Source organism: Schistocerca serialis, chromosome 4 (genome assembly GCF_023864345.2).
Source record: "Schistocerca serialis cubense isolate TAMUIC-IGC-003099 chromosome 4, iqSchSeri2.2, whole genome shotgun sequence".
Taxonomy (NCBI): domain Eukaryota; kingdom Metazoa; phylum Arthropoda; class Insecta; order Orthoptera; family Acrididae; genus Schistocerca; species Schistocerca serialis.
In genome coordinates this window covers 599,344,499-599,365,732 of record NC_064641.1, presented here as the reverse complement: position 1 = coordinate 599,365,732, position 21,234 = coordinate 599,344,499, and the positions used below count along the sequence as shown (strand labels likewise).

General features: G+C 39.8%; 1 protein-coding gene across 3 annotated transcripts in view; it reads left to right on the top strand.

Moving 5' to 3' along the window:
- The window catches only part of LOC126475374 (cAMP-dependent protein kinase type I regulatory subunit), a 268,912-nt gene that overhangs the window by 35,058 nt on the left and 212,620 nt on the right, over positions 1-21,234 (top strand). The window contains exon 1 of one of the 3 annotated variants that reach the window (XM_050103196.1): positions 8,367-8,396. The exons of the other annotated variants lie outside the window; for them this stretch is intronic. Within the exon in view, the coding sequence (XP_049959153.1) occupies positions 8,382-8,396 (15 nt within the window). The 5' untranslated portion in view covers positions 8,367-8,381. Of the gene's footprint in view, positions 1-8,366; positions 8,397-21,234 lie in introns of those variants that run through there. 3 annotated transcript variants of the gene reach the window in all.

The window sequence follows — 21,234 nt, the reverse complement described above, 5'->3', positions numbered from 1 at the left end:
CTTGGTGTCACCGCATGTTACTTACCCTCCGTCGGGTTTCGAGGTTCCCTGCCTGTTTTTATTCGTGGGTTCTCATCCCACCATTTGTGGGTTAGAACTGGTTCTGCACTCAGCTCTCCGCGGGCCTAAGAGAACTGCGTCCCAGGGGGTTCCGTATTAAGTGTCAAACTTTTCCTCGTCGTCACCTCTGGGCTAGTGAGCTCTGTCGGATCGGTGGTCACCCCTGCACTGTATGTCGACATCGACTGCATTTGGTACAGCTCTCATTCAGTAGCCTTGGCTGAACGCCACCTCCAAGATGGCGTCTGAAGGCCCTCAACACTTTTACCATGATTTCCAATTATCTCCTGCGAAAACGCGCGTCATGCATTTCTGTCGTTGTACCACAGGCTATCATACCCCAAAACTCCGCTTGGATACGCAGTGCCTGGACTTCGTGTCACAGTCTCGTTTTCTGGGCCTCATTTTTTATTCAAATCTGACTTGTGTGCCCCATATGCGTCAACTAAAGACTCGTTGCAAGTAGAAGCTTAACCCTCTCTGCTTTCTTACCCACACCTCTTGGAGTGAGGATCGTGACACTCTTCTGTATTTACCAAGTCCTTGGTATCGTCCCGACTGTACTTGCTTGCCAGGTTTATGGCTTGGTGGCACCTTCAGCTTTTAAATTGTTAGGCGCAGTCCATCATCGTGAAGTGCGACTGGTGCCTTCCAGACCAGTCCCTAGACAGTCTCCTAGCCGAAGTGGGGATATTCCCCCTTGAGTTCTGATGGTACCAGTTTTTGGTCCCTTATGGGCCATTCCATGCCAAGTGGCCTAATTTCGGAAAAATTCCCGCATGGCCATCACTGGTTTTGCTGAAGTTTTGTGTGACCATTCGCACATGGTCCCAATGAGCATTGGTAGAGTTTTACTTCCGCCAATTATATACTCGCAGAGAGATTGTCATTTGTTTGACCCCATAGCGCAGCTGTCATCAGTGCACCCGTGAGTTTTCGGCAGTTTTGAGACATATCATCCCTATCAATATTTTTTGGAAAGAAACAAACTAGGCCATCTTGTACAAGTTTTTGCGCTCTCTTAATCGAAATAAAAATAAAGATTACCTGAGCGATTTGCATATGGATAACTTGAAGCACAGTCGGCCGAAAAATAGACATTCGAAAAAAATGTTAAGTTTAGCCATTTATATCTCCGGAAGTAGTTGCGGGTTACAGCTGAAACTTTGCACGTAGCTGCTGTTCCACACCTATCGGGCGTGGCCCCTGTGGCAAAGGTAAAGCTGGTTTTCGCTCTTTAAAAGGAACCGGCAGTGATCAAGCCATAATGCGCATTACGAACACACTTATACAATTTTTCATGCGTACACTAATGTCCCACATTAACTGCAAACTATGCTAACACAGAGTACGCTAGACATTTAAACTAAAATTAAACAAGCACGTCAATAGCATTACACAATAAAAAACATACTAATAATTCTCTATAACATGAATCCATTGCAAAGAAATATGGGGTTGACTGCTGTGAACTTCACCAAAATTTACACACTGTGACAATGGTGTAAAACATTGCAGAACCAAATATAGTTGTAGGTGGTTCAGAGCATGGTTTTTCTAATGAAAATGGTTTAAAATAGTTTGCAGAAGACTCTTTTTTTGTAGGAGTGGGCAACAAAGGCAGTTTTGGCATTTTTAGAAAAATCGTCAGTTTTGCTCTCAATTTGGAAATCAATGAAAAGCAAAAGCCGAATGAAATTTTATATTCCAAGACCTTGTATTGGTAAGTTATTACGTGGAAGATCCAGGCGTATCCTATAATTACTTCCGGAGATATAAATACCTTAACTTCACATTTTTTTCGAGTGTATTTTTCAGACGATTATGCTTCAAATTATCCCTGTGCAAATCGCTCAGGAAATAGTATTTTTAATATTTTGCTTGTTGTTGTGGTCTTCAGTCCTGAGACTGGTTTGATGCAGCTCTCCATGCTACTCTATCCTGCGCAAGCTTCTTCATCTCCCAGTACCTACTGCAACCTACATCCTTCTGAATCTGCTTAGTGTATTGATCTCTTGGTCTCCCTCTACGATTTTTACCCTCCACACTGCCCTCCAATGCTAAAATTGTGATCCCTTGATGCCTCAAAACATGTCCTATCAACCGATCCCTTCTTCTAGTCAAGTTGTGCCACAAACTTCTCTTCTCCCCAATCCTATTCAATACCTCCTCATTAGTTATGTGATCTACCCACCTTATCTTCAGCATTCTTCTGTAGCACCACATTTCGAAAGCTTCTATTCTCTTCTTGTCCAAACTGGTTATCGTCCATGTTTCACTTCCATACATGGCTACACTCCATACAAATACTTTCAGAAACGACTTCCTGACACTTAAATCTATACTCGATGTTAACAAATTTCTCTTCTTCAGAAACGATTTCCTTGCCATTGCCAGTCTACATTTTATATCCTCTCTACTTCGACCATCATCAGTTATTTTACTCCCTAAATAGCAAAACTCCTTTACTACTTTAAGTGTCTCATTTCCTAATCTAATCCCCTCAGCATCACCCGATTTAATTTGACTACATTCCATTATCCTCGTTTTGCTTTTGTTGATGTTCATCTTATATCCTCCTTTCAAGACACTGTCCATTCCGTTCAACTGCTCTTCCAAGTCATTTGCTGTCTCTGACAGAATTACAATGTCATCGGCGAACCTCAAAGTTTTTATTTCTTCTCCATGAATTTTAATACCTACTCCGAATTTTTCTTTTGTTTCCTTTACTGCTTGCTCAATATACAGATTGAATAACATCGGGGAGAGGCTACAACCCTGTCTCACTCCTTTCCCAACCACTGCTTCCCTTTCATGGCCCTCGACTCTTATAACTGCCATCTGGTTTCTGTACAAATTGTTAATAGCCTTTCGCTCCTTGTATTTTACCCCTGCCACCTTCAGAATTTGAAAGAGAGTATTCCAGTTAACGTTGTCAAAAGCTTTCTCTAAGTCTACAAATGCTAGAAACGTAGGTTTGCCTTTTCTTAATCTTTCTTCTAAGATAAGTCGTAAGGTTAGTATTGCCTCACGTGTTCCAACATTTCTACGGAATCCAAACTGATCTTCCCCGAGGTCTGCTTCTACCAGTTTTTCCATTCGCCTGTAAAGAATTCGCGTTAGTATTTTGCAGCTGTGACTTATTAAACTGATAATTCGGTAATTTTCACATCTGTCAACACCTGCTTTCTTTGGGATTGGAATTATTATATTCTTCTTGAAGTCTGAGGGTATTTCGCCTGTCTCATACATCTTGCTCACCAGATGGTAGAGTTTTGTCAGGACTGGCTCTCCCAAGGCCATCAGTAGTTCTAATGGAATGTTGTCTACTCCCGGGGCCTTTTTGCTTAAGAGAGCGAAAAAAGTTGTACATGATGACCTAGTTCTGTTTGTTTCAAGAAAATGTTACCGGAGATATTATATCTCGCAAAGTTGCCGAAAATTCACGGTTGCACTGATAGCTGCGCTATGAGGTCGAATAAATGAGTATATCTCCGGAAGTACTGAATTAATGATCGTGAAACTTTACCAGTGTTCATTGGGAACAAGTGAGAATGCTCATACAAAATCTCATCAAAATCTGTGATGGCCATGCGGGAACCTCTGGATCACTTGGCATGGAATGACCTCTGTGCAATCGCCAGTCGACAATTTCCTGATCATCCAACATATCCCATTCTTTTAACATGTTTGGGTATTGACCCCGTGACATCCGCCCTGAGGTCGAAATATCAGTTGGAATGCGCCTTACAGCCCCCTACCAGGACCTCCACCTCTCCTCCCTACAATCTACTCCCTGTGTTTCCTCGCGCACTCCTCCTTTGGTTGTACTCATATCACGAATTAGAACTGATCCATTTCACGATCCTAAAATCTCAGTCGCTCCCAACGACCCTCCAACGCCTGTTACGTTTAGTTCATGAGTTTCAGGGTACTACTATCTTTCAGACTGACAGCTCTAAAACCGTGGATAAAACGGAATATACATCTCCTGCTGGTCAGCAACAAAATTCGTTGCGGATGCAAATAAGTCATCTGCTGACAGTGGAACGACATTGATGTGCTACTCCCCCCTCTAAGAAATTCAGGATTGTCAAGGAGACTACTGTTGCATGGCGCCCTTCCTGTTCTTCACCATGCTAAGCCGCAGTATTATCTTGTGTAACGGGGCACCACACCATTGTAAAATTGTGCAGCCATACAGACAGTAGATCATATCCTGATAGAATGCCCCCTCCTTCAGGCTCTTTGGCGGACAATTCATGGACGGTTTAACGCGTTCTCCGCTTACTCCGAGAAAGTTGTTTTTATTGGGATGTAGAAGGTTTTAAGCTATCTTCGGTGTGGTTGGAGCGCCTTCCGCTGCAAGCAGTTATCAGCTCACTCTTATCCTTTTTTACTATGTTTTAATTGGTTTTGGATACTGTTTGCGCCCTTTTCTGCCATTCTCTAGTTTCCTTGTTGAATGCAGCCGTGGTGAGTTCCACCTGCTGCCTTACCTGTTTCTCATCTTGTTTTTATTATACAGGGTGATTCACGAAGATATGCAAATATTTTAATATGTTATGCTAAAGGGAAAACTTTACATAAACAACTTCCCTAATACGAAGCCATCGCAAGCTGTACGAGGTTAAAGTAAAGCATGATTTCCATTTATTTTGTTGTTATTGGTCTGGTGAATCTAATAAAACATGTCCCAGACGTGCATCTGCAGTAATTTTTCAGAACACCCAGAGAATCAAAGATTATTAGACAAATGAATTTGTTTACTTTCCATGAAGAATGTATAAACGTTTGTCATTTTTGGCAACCGTTGTTTGAGTTGTTTCCTAACCTTGAAACGGGTTAGTTTTCTGTATTGTTCAGTGAAAGAATGTAATAACTACAGTATGTACATTGTACAACTTCTTTAACACTGAGCTTTGTTTTTTCGGTTTAACGTGAATACACGTGTACTATGGTATTAAAAAAAAGCAGATTATCTGACACATTCATACAGTTTCAGTTAACGTTATTACCATTATATATGTGAGGTGAAGATAATGAACAATTCTATTGTTGTGCACATATACGCTTTCACAAAAATGCCCTGCACCTGCAGTAATAAACCGTATAACTTTTGATACATATATGCAGATTTTGCATGCGGTTCAAGAAGGCGACCATTGACTAAACAAGCACATGCCTTGTACTTTGGGTCTAGAGTTAGAGACCAAGATAATTTATGGGCCCTATAGATGAGTTGTAGCTTTTCGGCTACAATGAATGCTTGGATGCAGGGTAAAAGTGTCTCCACGAAGTTTGGTGTGCGTTCTATTTGGCGTGAACCCACAAATGTTGCGTCGGAGTGTTATTAACGTTCGATACCGAGACGACCCATCTGTCATTCGCCCTGTGACTGATGGCATTTCCTGTTCCCCCAGATGTACTACCATCAAGCAGTGTTAGCGATAGTGCTGAACCGACACATACAACCGTTTAAAAGGTGCAATCATCCGCCATGACACTGACCCTACATTTACATCAACATCGATGTCTTGAGAACATAATCACACATTGAGAACTCAGTGATCTGGTTAGGCATTTAGATCTTCCAAAACGTAAAGCCGAGCTCTTGGCCTTACGACAGCAGCAGTGGAATCTCCTCGCTGACACACCAAACAACCTCTAGTGAATCTGAACAGAATTGTTCTCCCACCGTTGGGATTCATGACAGCATTTAATAAGGCTGTGCACAGAAATGAAGCAGCTTTTCAGTATTTGTGTAAGAAGTTTCCACGACTCAGCACAGATCATTGCAAAGGGAATTGGCCTACAGATACACCAACTGTTGGGGACACACTTGTTCTCTCCAACCCCCTCATCAGCTGCGTGCGTGGCGTTGTTTTCGTAACGTGACAGCATTGTTCTTGGGGAACAGGAGAGCCGATAATTACATGACAACATTGTTCTTGGGGAACAGGAGAGCCGATAATTACAGGGACCTCATTCATGCTATAAGGTCATTGCTGCAACATGACTCAGAAGATGCACTTCCTCTACTGCCACTTCAATGTGTTCCCAGAGAACGATTGTACCGTGACATTCCTCTCGTGGAACAGCGGTGCATAGGACGTTGACTACTGTTCGTTGGCTGATTTCTATTGGCTGCTGCAAAGAGATACTCCAGGCACCACTCACAAGAGGAAGGTAAAGAAACGGCTCGAATAAACTAGCTAAGTTCAGTTAATGTACACTGAAGCGCCAGAGATACTGGTATAGGCATGCGTATTCAAATGCAGGGATATGTAAGCCGGCAGAATACCGCGCTGCGGTCAGCAATGCCTGTATAAGACAAGTGTCTGGCGCAGTTGTTCGATCGGTTACTGCCGCTACAGTGGCAGTTTATCAAGATTTCAGTGAGGATGAACATGGCGTTACAGTCGGCGCACGAGCGATGGGACACAGCATCTCCGAGATAGCGATGAAGTGGGGATTTTCTCGTACGACCATTTCACGAGTGTACCGTGAATATCAGGAGTCCGGTAAACATCAAATCTCCGACATCACTGCGGCCGGAAAAAGATCCTGCAAGAACGGGACCAACGACAACTGAAGAGAATCGTGTAACGTGACAGAAGTGCAACCCTTCCGCAAATTGCTACAGATTTCAATGCTGGGTCATCAACAAGTGTCAGCGTGAACCATTCAACGAAACATCATCGATATGGGCTATCGGTGCCGAAGGCCCACTCGTGTACCCTTGATGACTGCAAGACACAAAGCTTTACGCCTCGCCTGAGCCTGCCAACACCGACGTTGGCTGTTGATGACGGGAAACATGTTGCCTGGTCGGACGAGTCTCATTTCAAATTGTGTCGAGCGGATGGACTTTTTACGGGTATGGAGACAACCTTATGAATCCATGGATCAGCAGGGTACTGTTCAAGCTGGTGGAGGCTCTAATGATGTGGGGTGTGTGCTGTTGGAGTGATATGGGACCCTGATACGTCTAGATACGACTCTTAACAGGTGAGACGCACGTAAGCATTCTGTCTGATCACCTGCATACATTCATGTCCATTGTGCATTCCGGCGGACTTAGGTAATTCCAGCAGGACAGTACGTCACCCCACAGGTCCAGGATTGCTACAGAGTGGCTCCAGGAACACTCTTCCGACTTTAAATACTTTCGCTGGCACCAAACTCCCTAGACATTAACATTATTGAGCTTATCTGGGATGCCTTGCAACGTGCTGTTCAGAAGAGATCTCCAGCCCCTCGTACTCTTACGGATTTATGGACAGCCCTGTAAGATTCGTGGTGTCAATTCCCTCCAGCACTACTTCAGACATCAGTCGAGTCCATACCACGTCGTGCTGCGGCACCTCTGCGTCCTCGCTGGGGCCCTACACGGTATTAGGCAGGTGTACCAGTTTCTTTGGCTCTTCAGTGTATATATCATATTGATTACGGTAGGAACCTTTGTGAAACTTGAAATCCCAACTTATTTGTAACCCTGACGCATGACAATTTTGTGATATTCGCCTTCAGTGCATCGGAATCTATGAAGACTCTTACTTTGGTATCTTAAAAAAATCCACTGTAATTAAATAAAATTTGGCGAATCCTGGAAGAGCTAACCCATTAGATGACGATGTAAATGTTAAGGAAAAGCCAAGCCGGCCTGAGTAGCCGAGCGGTTCTAGACTCTACAGTCTGGAACCGCGCTGCTGCTACGGTTGCAGGTTCGAATCCTGCCTCGGGCATGGATGTGTGTGATGTCCTTAGATTAGGTAGGTTTAAGTAGTTCTAAGTTCTAGGGGACTGATGACCTCAGAAGTTAAGTCCCATAGTGCTCAGAGCCATTTGAACCATTTGAAAAGCAAAGAAGATTGCAGCTCATTATTCCTTAGAAGAAAACTGGCTACTTGACTTAATTCTCCAGAAAAGTAAATAGTATTTGCCATCTTATGTTGTTTTGATATTTATTATCTTTGATAATTTCTATCAAGTTAACTCTCCGTTGAACGAGCGTTAATTGTTAATACACATACCCCATTTTTGCCTTTACCGATATAAATTTCGTGAACATTGACTTTTTAAACAAATCACTGATGTTTGTCAGTAACGCTGTAAATCTTAGTCTCGTTTCGCGTTCCGTGAAATTGGCTATCAGAGTTTTTGGTACCAAATGAAAGTGAAACGAACTGGTGCGGCGCGCATGCGGGGGCGGGCGGCGCTTCTTTCGGCAGAGGGGGCAGCAGCGGCAGTGGCGGCGGCGTATTGAGCCCTGCCGGGCAGGCAGCGATCGTGTCGCTTGCCGGGTCAAGGCCGCAGGGATGATGCTCCAGCTGGTAAGTCGCGCGTCGCGCAAGCCGGCCGACTGCGCCGCTTTTCGTACAGTTGCAGGCACGCCCTGTAGCATTACCAGCCCACGCCCTCTAATGCTGCCATTACTGCACTGCTCTCATCTTGAATGAAAAACGCGCAGTATTGCAACGCTAACGTGGCATATCAGCATTTTTGTTGGCCAGGTAGGATTATCAAGGCTTCCATAAGTGACGTAATGCCAAAGTGATCATACATTACGTGGTGACCCTGCCACAATTTTGCTTTTTTTATTCTGGATGGTATATTCAGGCCCATAGAAAGTCAACAGTGATTAGTTGTTTGTGTTTCATTGGCCCTATCATATTGCCCCTTCTTGAACACCAATTTAGATCCACAGATTAGCCTTAAATAAATCCCCCACCTCATTATATATACTGTCTACTGTATTACCTTGTTTTCCATCTACTCATAATAATCAGGCAATTGTTTGTTTATTTGTCTGTGTCAGAAATTCTGCATTTGCAGTATTTATTAAGGTATAATTAATTATAACATCAGGTAACACATGGAGCACACAGTTCAGACTAATGCTGCAACTGTAAACTGTAGCCCTGCACATTTCACTACTTGGTTTCAAAAATCGAGTATTTCTTCTCCTCACTCATACTTGTATAAAGATGAATGATACATAAAACCTCATTGCTTCTTGTCAAGAATGATAACTAGGAGTTATATTGCAATATATATTGAGTTGAAACAAGACTGGAAATGGGACTAATAGCTTGGAATAGTGTGTTTTAAAGCAGGTGTTAATAATAGTAACACTAAACAACAATAATAATAATAATAATAATAATCTTTATAATTTCACATACAATGTTGCATAATGTGAGAGCTACTGAAAACTAAGACACAATATTTATAGTTTTTGTCTCCACTTGCCATAAATTTCCTGTTTGTCCTTGTTGTTGCAATCACCAACCACCAGCATTCCTGAGCAGTGTGAGAGTTTTGAATCTTACAGTTGAAACAGTTATTGGTATATCAGGCAAACAGTATTGTACCCATGTTGACAGCAGAGGTGCTTTTTTTTTTAAAAAAAAAAGATTTATTTCAGATAAACATTTGCAACATCTTGTAACTGTGTGCTGCAATGGTATTTGTCCCAAATTCCTGTCTCTTTCAAGGAATGTACTACCAGTTGTGCTCTCCATGCAAGCCTCACAGACCAACCGATAGTTTTAAACTGTCACTTACACTGAGGTGACAAAATTCATGGGATACATCCTAATATCATTATGCTCCTCCTTTTGCCAAATGTAGTGCAGCAACTCAATGTGGCACAGACTCAAAAAGTTGCTGGAACTCTCCTGCAGAAATATTGAGACGTGCTGCCTTCATAGTTATCCATAATTGCAAAAGTGTTGTCGGTGCAAGATTGTGTGAATGAAGTGACCTCCCAGTTGTGTCCCATAAATGTTCATTGGTATTCATATCAGGCAATCTTGGTGGCTGAATCATTCACTCAAATTGTCCAGAATGTTCTTCAAACTAATTGGGAACAATTGTGGCCCCTTAATATGACGTCATTGTTTGGAACACGAGGTCCGTGAATGGCTGCAAATGGTCTCCAAGTAGCCGAACATAACCATTTCCAGTCAATAATTGGTTCAGTTAGACAAGAGGACCCATTCCATTCTATGTAAACACAGCTCACACCATTATGGAGCCACCATCAGCTTGCACAGTGCCTTGTTGACAACTTAGGTCCATGACATTGTGGGGTCACACAACACTCGAACCCCACCATCAGCTTTTACCAACTGCAATTGGAACTCATCTGACCAGGCCACAGTTTTCCAGTTGTCTAGGGTCCAACTGATATGGTCATGAGCCCAGGAAAGGTGCTACAGGCTATATCGTGCTTTTAGCGAAGACACTCGCTTTGGTCATCTGCTGCCACAGCCCATTAATGCTAAAATTCACAGACTGTCCTAATGGATATGTTCCCCTTACGTCTCACATTGATTTCTGTGGTTATTTCACACACTTTTTCTTGACTTTCAGCACTCACAGCTCTAAGCAAATGGCAGTGTTCCCGGTCATTAAGTGAAGGCCGTTGCCCCAATAGTGAGAGGTAATACCTGAAATTTGGTATTCTTGATCTACTCTTGATGCTCTGGATCTTAAAATATTGAATTCCCTAACAATTTCCATAATGGAATGCCCCACGCATCTAGCTCCAACTACCATTTAGCGTTCAAAGTCTGTTAATTTCTGCCCTGTGGCCATAATCATGTTGGAAACTTTTTCACGTGAATCACATGAGTACAAATGACCGCTCCACCAGTGCACTGCTCTTTTGTACCATGTGTATGCAATACTACCACCATCTGTATATATGCATATCACTACCCCATGACTTCTGTCACCTAATTGTATTTCCCTTGTGTGACAACATGTGCACTTTTAAAGAATAGAAAATGTTGGTACTTCATATAGTTTCTAGTGACAATCCTTTTTTATCGTGCAACCTGCTGGCACTCTCAACTAGTAGTACAATGCTTCTGTGCCAATTTCTTCTTCATTGACATCTTTAGGAGTCATCATTGCAAGGCTTTCAGATGGCTGGTCTTCTGGGTAAATGGTTTGAGTTTCTTTCTAGCTGAGGAGCATTGGTGCTGTTTCGGCTGTAGGACACATTGTATAGTGCAGTGGTAATGTACTCATCAGCTATTTCTCATCTAAGAATGATTAATATGTTTAATTTGCTAATTCCAATATAATTTTAGCTTTATTGATCAGCATTATCACCTAAAAACTGATTTAATATTTCCAAGAATTTATGCTACTTACTGAAGCACTCATTTACAACTAAAAAAATAACTTTGTGATTTATTTAGCATACGGAGTGTACCCATTTTACACTTCTTACAAATGATTAAACGAAGATATGCATAAAAACACAATAAAATATGCTATATGAGAAGTATATAACATACAGGTAATGGGCAATACAATTAAATACAAACACAGATTATGTATAAAGTCTTTTGCAGTGTCTTGCCATCAGAAAATCACTGAACTTGCCATTGTATGCTCTTCTGTCTCACTCTTGGACAATGTGGCAGATGGTCTGTCTGGTGCCTCTGCAGTCACAGTTGGGAGTTGGTGTTTTTCCTCATTTGTAAAGAGTATCTGCACATCTTCCTTGATTTGCGCGTATTCTGTTAGGGGTGACCATATTTTACGTGGTGATTGACAGGCTGCAGTGACAAGTGGCCAGTATTGCCAAAGTGCAGCCAGCCACACTTGAAAAAACCCAATGTATCTGCTATAAAACAGGCAACACAGTGAGCATGTGGCACTTGAGGAATAGCTACATTCGGCTGGTAGCTGGCCCCTGCCATATGACGTGCTGAAATCTAAAAACATGTAATTATTTCAACCAAAATATACTAATACTTGTTTGTTTTCAGGCCTAAATACATCTTTGATCTTCTTAGAAATGGTTTAATGGGCACTCTAGTTTCACTTATTTGCCATATGCAGTTTGTTGTCAACTGTATAAGAAAGATGGCTGATAATGTAAAGGTTTTCATTGCCAGATTGCTTGGCAAATCCCATATTAGTTATGGAGGTTGTTTAACAGCAGTTATGTACATAATATTAACCAGAGAAAACATAGTGAATTACTGCACCTCTCTATAGGAATCTCATCAATTTCATTATGTTCCATACTTACATGCAACATGATTGTAAAGTTCCAAAATTAAATAACGTGGTCCACCATGCAGAGTTGGAGAATTTACAGCAGTCACGACACATGCTTTTGTGTAATATATGGTAGCAGTAAACATATTGTGAGGCTCAGTATGTAACTGGGGTGTAAGTACTAGAGCTATTTTCAGAAGGGCCACTTCCTTTGGAACTGTAAATGGGGGGGAGGGGGGGGGGGAATACTGAAAGTTTGGAAAGCTGTTGTTCCTGAGCCAATAAGAAAATAAGATCCTGTAACTTACCACCCTGAGAACTTCTTTGAAGAACATATAAATAACATAACTGAAGATCAGAAAGCAACGCCCATGGCACAATATCTTTTCGCACTTGTTGCAAAATATCGTTACAGAAAATTTTCCCTTTATTTTAACAAAGGATACATAGCAAGTAAAGGCACTGGAAACATGATCATGTGTCAGTGAACTGCTTGTTTGCATGTCAGATAATTAGTGAATTGTGAATTTCCCTAGGAATGGATTCACTGTGTTACCAATAACTCCAAATGTACTAAATATGATGCCATGTATAAAAAAAAATTGGAGTTTTTTCAGTCAAGGTGCAAACATTTGCCTTAAAATATTACACACCACTTTGGATGTAATTCACAAAATTTTAAGCATTTTAGTTAAGGCTGATTTTTTATTTTATAAGCAAAAAGCATTTCTTTCAAATTCCTCTACGGCACTTATATTTATTTACGAATGTTTTATGTGACTAGTCAAATTGAAAAACAATTTTTCAAAGTTTTTGTTCAAAAACTTCCATAGCATTCTGCCTTAGGTTTCCTGAAAGCTCCTTCACACCTTATTTATGTGTCAAATATTGCTTTCCCGTTTCATACTTCCTTCCAGCTTTTTTGATTCTTCTTTAAACACAACAGTCTTCCCAAGATCACTAATTGTTGCAGTTGTCTTAGTAAGTAAGCTACTCTTTTGTTTTCCATGGCCATTTTTATCTCGTGAACCAAGTTGTTGAAATTTCAGTGGTGATATCGTAACAGCTGATAAAGCTGTCTTCAGATCTTGAAAAATATTGATCTCACCAGCTTCATCTGGTTGAGACAATGATGTCTATGGATTTTATTTTGCATTCAGTGTTAGATAAAGGTCACCTCCAGACTTCTCATGCATTATAGACTTCTGCTGTAAACAATTGTGTTGTTTATCACAAGTCCATCATTAGCTACTTACATGAACTACTTAATGTTGGTGTTGTGGTCTTCAGTCAAAAGACTGGTTCAGCGCTATTCCCCATGTCAGTATATCCCGTTTAAGCTTCTTCATTTCTGAATAACTACTGCAACCTACACCCTTCTGAATCTGCATACTGTTTTCACTCTTTGGTCTCCGTCTACAATTTTTCCCCTTCACCCTTCCCTCCAATAATAAATTTGTGATCCCATGATGTCTCAGAATGTTATATCAACTGATTCCTTCTTTTAGTCAAGCTATGCCACATATTTCTTGCCTCCTCAATTCTATTCAGTAACATCTCATTGGTTACATTATCTACCCATCTAATTTTCAGCATTCTTCTCTAGTACCATATTTCAAAAGCTTGTATTCTCATCTTGACTGAGCTGTTTATCACCCACATTCATTCCACACAAGGCTACACTTCCGTTGCTTCCAGAAAATACTTCCTGGTACTTAAATCTTTATTTGATTTGAACAAATTCCTAGTCTTCAGAAATGATTTTCTTGCAATTGCCAGTCTACATTTTGTATCTTCTCTACTTCAGCCATCATCACTTATTTTGCTGCCCGAATATCAGAACTCATCTACTACTTCTAGTGTCTTGATTTCTAATTGAACTCCTCAGCATCATCTGTTTAGTTACACATTTCATTACCATTGTTTTGCTTCTGTTGATTTTCATGTTAGATCCTTTTTCACAGCACTGTCCATTCTGTTCAAGTGCTCTTCCAAGTCCTTTGCTGCCCCAGACAGAATTGCAATATCAGCAGCAAACCTCAGAAGTTTTAATCTTCTCCCTGTAATTTAATTCCTTCTCCAAATTTTTCTTTGGTTTTCATTACTGTTTGCTCAATGTAGAGATTGAATAACACCAGCAATGGCTTACAATCCTGTCTCATTTCCCTCTTAACTACAGCTCCCCTTTCATGCCCCTTGACTCTTACAACTGCTGTCTGTATTTTACCCTGCTACCTTTAGCACTTCATAGGCTGTATTCCAATTGATATTATCAAAAGCTTTCGCCAAATCTACAAAAGGTATAAACTTAGGTTTCCTTTTCCTTTACCTGTTGTCTAATCGTCTAAGATAAGTTGTAGGATCAGTATTGCCTTGTGTGTTCCTACATTTCTCTGGAATCCAAAATGGCCTTTCCCAAGCTCAGCTTCTGCCAGTTTTTCCATTCTCCTGTAAAGAATTTGTAGTTTACAGCGATGATTTAAAATGGTAGGTCAGTTATGTTCACTTGTGTTAGCACCCTGCTTTATTTGGAATTGGAAATATTAAATTCTTCTTGAAGTCTGAGGATATTTTGGCTGTGTCTTACATCTTGCACACCACTTGGAATAGTTTTGTAATAGCTGGCTCTCCCAAGGGTATCAGTAGTTTTGAAGGAATATCATCTACTCCAGGGGCCTTAATTTGACTTAGGTCTTTAAGTGCTCTGTCAAATTCTTCTCACTTTCCCTTCTTTGCTTTGTACTGGTTTTACCTCCGAGCCCTTGATATTCATACAGTTTCTTTTGTTTTCTCCAAACATATCTTTCATTTTCCCCATAAATAATATCTATCCTTTCCCAAGTTATATATGTTACTATATCTTTACATTTGTCCTCTATCCATTCCTGATTAGATATTTTGAACTTCCTGTCAGTCTCATTTTTAGACATTCGTTTTTCCTTTCACATGATTCATTTTTATATTTTCTCCGTTCATCAGTTAAATTCAATATTCCTGTGATAATCTAAACATTTCCATTAGGCCTCGTATTTTTACCTATTTGATCCAATGCTGCTTTCACTATTCATCTCTCAAGGCTATCAATGCATCTTCTACTCTATTCCTTTCCCCTGTTTCATTCAGTTGTTGCCTAATCTCCCTCTGGTTCTTTCAACTTATGCAGAGGACATCTCCTTAATTTCTTACCTTTTTGCAGTTTCTTTAGTTTTAATCTACAGTTCATAACCAATAAATTATGTTCGGAATGCACATCTACCCCTGCAAATACCTTTCAGTTTAAAATCCAGTTCCAAAATCTCCCTCTTACCATTATAAATAATCAATCTGGAATCTTGTGTCGCAAGGTGTCTTTCACGTGTGCAACCTTCTTTAATGATTCTGAAACCAAGTGTTAGCAATGATTAAATAATGCTCTGTCCAAAATTTACCAGGCAGTGTCCTCTCTCATCCCCCCCCCCCCCCCCCTCAGTCCATATTTACCTATTACTTTTCCTTCTCTTCTGCTTCCCATTACTGAATTCCAGTCCTCCATCACAGTTAAATTTTCCTTTCCTTTAACTGTATGAACAATTTCTTTCATCTCATCATACATTTCTTCCATCTCTTCATCACCTGCAGAGCTTGTTTTCATTTGAACTTGTACTGTAGTGATGTGTGTATCATGGCTGTGATAATGTATTAACTATTTTGTTCATAGTAGCTTACCTGCATTTATGATACAGTAGAGTTGAGAAAAATAAATGCTGTAGTATCCCCTTGCTTTCATCTGTCTGCATTACCAGCACAGCTGGACAATATTGGCTTATGTCACAAAGCCAGAGCAGTCAGTCATCTACACCATTTCCCCCTGCAACTACTAACAAGGGTACTACCTCTCTTCAGGAACCACACATTTGTTTGACATCTCAACAGATGTTCGTTCATTTTGGTTGCACCTACAGTATAGGTATCTGTATTGTTGAGGCATGCTAGCCACTCAGCAACAGCCTATGGCTTTGTAATATGTGGGAGGGACAATATTTGTAATATATAAATGAAATAACTGGTACCAGTAGATGTGTAAAGAAATTAACGTAGCTTATCAGTTGTAGTCGTATAAGTTAATTGTTGATTAATATTGTTTGTAAAAAAAAAAATATATACACGCAATATCCATACAAACCAGTTTATGTGTCTTAATTTCCTGAACAGCCGAAACAAAAATATCCCTTCTGTCTAGTGTGCCATTGTTTTCCTTCACTGTGACAGCTGAAAATCGAGTGAGCTGCAGAGCAACTGCAACATATCTGTTTCGCTAATCGATAGCAGAAATGTAGTGTATGTTATCTAATGTTACCTACCCATCTTCAGTGAATCTAGCAAAGAACTTTGTTGGGACATCTATCATCCATCCTTTATCTGCTACATAGTTTCTGCTACTTTTAATTTTTGTAAGTCGTAATTAAAATGTTCCACTCCGATCTGTTCTCTGGATCCATTTGTATACTTTCTTGTATTTCCAGCAGTTCTCAACCTGCATCTCTCTTCACTGAGCAACCTTGCGTTTTTAACAGTTTTCACAATAAAAGTTCATACCTACTACCACAAGTCAAAACTTATAATGGTTGTAAACTTCTGTTTCAGACATATTGGAAACTTAGTATTGAAAACTGTTTATAAAAAAACTACTATTGGCCATTATGTACACTGTGTTTCGACTCAGTATCCTCTATATGGTAGTCCATAAATGTGCTGAGAGTTCATTGCTAATTTGTGCAATGTTCTTTTCTGTGGATTTCTTGCACATTATTTTTTGTATGTCCTGGAATTAAAACAAATAGGTATTATGGCTCTGCATTGCACTAATTCATTTAACAACTCATTCCATTGATGGCCCTGTCAGACTCCACATGGAAAAAATAGTTAAGTGTAAATACTTCGGTGAAAAGAAGCTTATAGGGTGTCTTCACAAGTTACCTAATTTGGCATCATCCAATTGAAAACTTCAGAATTTCTGTTTTGAGAACTGGATAGAGGCTCTAATTTATCGTGCTCCACTGCTAATGTATCTTACTCCTTCGTCTTTAGCACTCAGGATACTGATCGCAGAACACTTGAATTCCAAGTTAACAATGTAATTATTAATTATTTTTGAAGCTAACAATATAGGAAAAGACAGATTGCTACTTATTGTAAAGACGACACCTTAAGTTGCAGATGGGCACAATTAAAATAAACTTATACAAAGCTTTCAGCCACAGCCTTCATCAGCAAAAGAGAAACACACACCAGTCATACACATAAGCAAGCACACATGAGCACTAACTCCGGCAGCTCAGGCCAGAAACAAATCATCGTGGATGAGAGGAAAGAAATAGAAATAAAGTATTATTAATGGTTACCTTCACTTAACCACGAAAAGTTCATCTTTTGTATCTATGAAAACTTCCGAATTTTTGTTTACTTCAAATAATGTTAACATGTTTATAGCTGCACTGCTTTATTCAGATGGTACACTTCAATGTGTGTGATTGTATTGCTTAAATAAGTAAAGGTCATATTATAGTCATTTCCATACCAGATGAAATAAAATAAAATATAGTGGTGATGCTTAATATAATATTTACATTTTTAGATAGACAATACATGATTCAGACATTAGAAAAATTGCCATTTTACAGTAGGCCTAGTCCATCTCTTGTAATGCCTTTCTACATTTCTTCTCCACTGCATTTATAACTGAGAGCCTTTACCAGGAGTCTTTCTCTATTCATGTTCCTTCCATTTCCTGCAGTTTCCTTTTATTTTTTCATTTATGTTGTATATATCGAAATCATTTTTTATATCCCCATTTCCTTTTATATGAGCTGAGCTGTCTTGTACACCATTCCACTCTTTTTAGAAACCCCATTTCTTGAATGTGAATTCTATTTTCTTGTTGTATACTGTTGATAAACATATAATTGATGCGTCTGAGTGTTCTTACAAAGCTGTATTATCTTTTTATGATTAGTGAACACAAGGAAAGTGCGGTTATAGTAGCCCATTGTGGAGAAGTGACAGGGAGTGTGGTATGGAGAGGGGAGATAGAATAGGGATAAGGTGTGATGTAACATGATGGATGAGAGCAAGATACAGCATAAATAAATAAATAAATAAATAATCATATCTTTTTATATATAAAAAACAAAGATGAGGTGACTTACCGAACAAAAGCGCTGGCAGGTCGATAGACACACAAACAAACACAAACACACACACAAAATTCAAGCTTTCGCAACAAACTGTTGCCTCATCAGGAAAGAGGGAAGGAGAGGGGAAGACGAAAGGAAGTGGGTTTTAAGGGAGAGGGTAAGGAGTCATTCCAATCCCGGGAGCGGAAAGACTTACCTTAGGGGGAAAAAAGGACAGGTATACACTCGCACACACGCACATATCCATCCACACATACAGACACAAGCAGACATATTTAAATCTTTAAATATGTCTGCTTGTGTCTGTATGTGTGGATGGATATGTGCGTGATTATTGTCACTGTTCCATTTCGAAATCTTTTCTGTCGTCTTATTTTCCTCTTTTTTTGTGTTTGTTTGTGTGTCTATCGACCTGCCAGCGCTTTTGTTCGGTAGGTCACCTCATCTTTGTTTTTTATATATAATTTTTCCCACGTGGAATGTTTCCTTCCATTATATTGTAATCATATCTTTTCCATCACTTCCTCCCTCTCCTTCAGTCTGCCACTACTTTGATTTATTGAATGTCTTTGGATGTAAATCAAACCACCATTGCCAGTTATAAAAAGAATGCAAAATTGATTTGCTGATAAAATCTGTCTTATAATTAGACTGTTAGTGGCAAACATCTTTGTTGCTTGCTAATAAATCAGTATATAAGACGATGACGATGATGAGGAGGAGCATGCGTGTTTCATATAGTCCAGCAATAAATAAATAAAAGTAAATTCTATTGGGTATTTGAAGTGTACGTGCAAATGAAGGTAACTGTTAATAATGCTTACATTTGTTTTGTTCATTCATACAAGATTTTTTTTGCATAAAACTACGCCATTCATTTATGATTAAGTGATAAACTGATGCAGATGTAATGCTGAAAAACATAACTTCCCCTGAAAGTTGAGTTGCAACTCCCAAATGCATTGGTTTAAAACAGGAAAATAAAATACTGTGACTGAACACTGTATATTACAAACAAAAACAGTCTTAATCTAAAAGTTAATTGCTATTTAAATTATTGCTGTGGTCTGATTCATGTGAGCGGAGAGGGGATTAGTAAGTAACAACAATGAGATGGTCTTGTACCTCCTATCCTTGTCATGCTTAATATCTAATGATCTTAATATACTGTTTCCTGGAATTTTATTATAATGGCTTCTACATTACGTGATTATCTCTGTTCACATGTCTGCACCAACTGATGTCATTCAGAGTATCGTTGGGTCAGGTAAAATGTTGTTACTGCTGTTTGCTTTCATGTGATACGTGAGTAGGTGGGAGATTTATGAGGCATAGGTAGAGAATTTGCACAAATTAAGGACCAGTTAAGCATGATAGAAGACAGTAGTCAAATAATAATATGTTGACTGCTGCGCATGCATATCAATTGATGTTTCATAGCAGGCCAGGCTATGGCATCTGGCATGAGGCTCTACTGTGGCCGCTGGCAGTCATCATGTTAAATATTTCTACACTTATTTCTGGTGATAAATTATTTATAATAACTGCTCACAAAACTAAGACAATAGTGGAGTTGACCAGTATTTTTATTTATTTGAAGTAAATATCTCTTGTTTCTTGTAGAGGAAACATATGAGAATCTGAAATTCAAAACCAGAGAAGAAAATTTATTTGAGGCAGATGGGGGAAGTGGAGTTTCTCTAATTTTGGATCATGAGGCTGACACATTGTGTATCAGTGAAAACGTAAATTGGATTGTGTATCATTACAATAGTTATTGTATAAAAAATGCTATTTGCCTGCCTGTCGCGCACCCCCCTCCCTCTCACACACACACACACACACACACACACACACACACACAACAAATTATTTCCCCTTTCTAAACATGATTAAACAGTTGTCAAATTGTGTTTCCACTATATTAACGTATTTGAAAGGAAGTACATCAATATTAATAACTTCATATCATGCAATTACAATGAAATCCAGACCATTAGCTGCTAACAGGCTTTGATAAATATAAATGGGGACAGTTGGAAATGTGTGCCCCGACTGGGACTCGAACCCGGAATCTCCTGCTTACATGGCAGATGCTCTATCCGGCTGAGCCACCGAGGACACAGAGGATAGTGCAACTGCAGGGACCTATCTCTGGCACGTACCCTGTGAGACCCACATTTCTAACTTACTGTCCACACTCCACATATGTAGTGCTCCATGTCCAAAAGAACAGATACCATCTTCATGTAGGTAGGCTTACTGACCAATGATCATCTTCAGTGCGGATGCACTCACATTGCTCAAACTCATAAGGGAATCGGTACATTGACTACCACAACTAATGAGTATAGTGGGCAGGGGCACTACAAATGTAGTGTGTGGACAGTAAGTTGGAAATGTGGGTCTCACGGGGAGTGTGCCAGAGATAAGTCCCTGCAGTCGCACGATCCTCTTTGTCCTTGATGGCTCAGTCAGAGGAGATCCCGGGTTCGAGTCATGGTCGGAGAACACATTTTCAACTGTCCCCGTTGATATTTATTAACACCTGTAAGCAGCTAATGGTCTGGATTTCACTGTAATTTCATTCTTAGAGAGCTGCAAGAGCTCCATTCCTGTCATATCTTGAACAAGTGGCGCTCTGCAGCTTGCAAATATTGGAAATATTTGGATGTCTTGCCAATGACAATTACGTAATGACTTTTTATCTGTACTGCACTCAGAAACTTCTTTGCATGTTTCTGCACAAGTGGTGAACTGCAAGAAAATTTTACAACAAAATTTTACAACAAAGAAAGCAGAACACTGCAGCACCCACCTCACACATTGAAAACATCATGAATAAATGGCATAAGACATGAACAGCAGATTTGAAAAAGAGGAATCATTTCCTGAAACATGACATGTACATAATATCCAAAAGAAATAAGCTGGTCAAAAAAATCTTTTGCATATGCCAAGTAACCAATCTATA